We start from the raw sequence: 2,155 nt of genomic DNA on the forward strand, positions 1-2,155 counted from the left end.
AAAAAAAAAAAAGAATCCCAATGTGAAAGTTAGACCAGACAACCAATGTTTAGGATTGAGCCAATAGGCAGTACCATCCAGACGATCCAGTAATGTTCTGAGCCTCCCCTTGAAGCTTATGAACCTGGGCCTGAAGCCTGCATAGGATCTTAGTAATATGCCAGTCCAGAGTGGTATGAAAGGCACCATGGTGAAGGTGTTGGACCTCTTCCCAAGATTCAGACTGACCAAAAGGAATAGGAGTAACGCACATTGAGTGATAGCCAGCTTTGACGTTGGGTTGACTGTGTGTCCATAGGGCCTGCTGGTGTGCACTCAGCCAGTTAACAGATATCTCTAAGGCACCAAGTCTTTGTAGAATTTGTCAGTATTAGTTTGAGTCATTAATTCTGAGATGACATTTTGGGAGTAGCCATTGATAGTTTCAGCAGTTTAGATAGAATGAGTCAGAGCAGCTGCAGCAGTCTTCACAGTAGTGGCCAATGCAGTAGCCATGATACTAATTCCAATGAAATGCCTGGGAAGGGCTTTTATCTGATAGGTTCAAGCACTGAGGTGGTTTGTTCAAGGGCTGACTTCCCCATCCACTCTTGAGTGAGACTGGCTGGGAGCCATGATTTGGCTTACTGAGTATCATAATGTGTATAACGTTTAGTTGAGGCATAATATTTGTAACATATTATTTGTAAAGGTGGCCTTAGTGGGGAAGATAGTAAGTGATTTAAAGGGTCTGTAACAATGACTCAAGATATTATATTTAATTCTTTTGGGTTGTCAGTTAATGAGAGCTAGAATATATGGATGGGACGTACAGTTCATAATATGGCTAGAAGTGTCATGAGCAGATCATCTTGTCTGTATGCTGATAATTATCAATTCTAACAACACAAGGGAGGGATATAGCTCAGGGGAACAGTGTCTGCCTCCTGGTAAGTGTGAGGTCATGAGTTCGATTCCCAGTACCCCCCACCAAAAAAAAAAGAATACAAATGAATAAGGAAATAAGAAGGCACTAGAATGATTTCTTGGTAGGGGAAAAGTAAGTGCCTGAGGAGAGGTGTTACAAGTGTCCTATACCTGCAAAATTTCAAGATGATGGGTGACCAGTGTAATTAAAAGGCAGAACATAATTTCAGGTAGAGTTATACTTTAATGCCATCAGATTATGGGGTTGCCCATTCTCTAGCTATAGATTATAAGCAACATTTAATAGGAAAAAAATTGGTCAACTGACATGAAGTCCACTCCAAATATAAGGCATCTCTTATGGGTCATGAACTACTGGGGACAAAAGGGAACACAATAACTGCTATCAGTGACATTGGTGGCCATAATATAGATATTTTTCTGCCATGAAATGCCATGAAACACCAAAATGGCTATAGTCCCTCCCACAGTTGCTTAGGGGTCAAGAGATGCTGGTTGAGCTCTATTTGTACAGAAGTTATTATCAGAGGGGCAAAAGGTGGTTTTGAGTCTCCTATGTAACTAGGTCAAAGCCAGGTGAAATAGAAACATGAGCCTAATGAATCAAGTCACTTTCTTGAGGTGTATATATCAGCAAGCTCAGAAAGATAAGGAGCCTTTTTATCTTTGCAGATTTGAAGTTGTGATTTGCACGATCATTGCAAGACACATGTATTCAGATGCAAAGAGAATTCTTGTGCTTTGCATTGTCTCACTTGATGCCACGTGGTCTGGATGTACAACCTTTGTAGACACCCAAAGACAGCCTGTGGGGCACAACACAGTTGCATATCCCCTTCCCCAGGGTTAGCAATTCTGTTGGGCCCAGCCACTGTGGGCCTGCCAATGGATATTGGTAAAGGACCAGTGGTTCTACCTGACCTTCAAGAGTATAAAATATTTGTCTACTGCAGTAAAACCTTGCGACTGATAATTTTTAAAATGAAAAATAAACAATGCTTTAAATACTTGTTCTTGTGGAAGGAATGTCCCCATACTCCTCCTTTTTTTGTTTTAATAATTGGGTTTTAAGGAACCCATTGGTTTATTTTACTATTGCATGAATAACAAGGTATATCTGATATATGCTTAACAGGCCAGAGTTGCACCAAAGTCCAAAGAGAACTGGGAAATATAGGCAGGGCCATTATCAGTCTTAATTGGTGAAGATAGTCCCATAACAGAAAAA

General features: G+C 40.6%; 1 protein-coding gene across 1 annotated transcript in view; it reads left to right on the forward strand.

Moving 5' to 3' along the window:
- The first annotated feature begins 187 nt into the window (after positions 1-187).
- The window catches only part of LOC111816364 (BMP-binding endothelial regulator protein-like), a 126,420-nt gene continuing 124,452 nt past the window's right edge, over positions 188-2,155 (forward strand). The window contains exon 1 of the mRNA XM_023713364.1: positions 188-242. Within this exon, the coding sequence (XP_023569132.1) occupies positions 188-242 (55 nt within the window). The remainder of the gene's footprint in view (positions 243-2,155) is intronic.

The sequence above is a fragment of the Octodon degus genome, unplaced genomic scaffold (genome assembly GCF_000260255.1).
Source record: "Octodon degus isolate 3935 unplaced genomic scaffold, OctDeg1.0 scaffold00031, whole genome shotgun sequence".
Taxonomy (NCBI): domain Eukaryota; kingdom Metazoa; phylum Chordata; class Mammalia; order Rodentia; family Octodontidae; genus Octodon; species Octodon degus.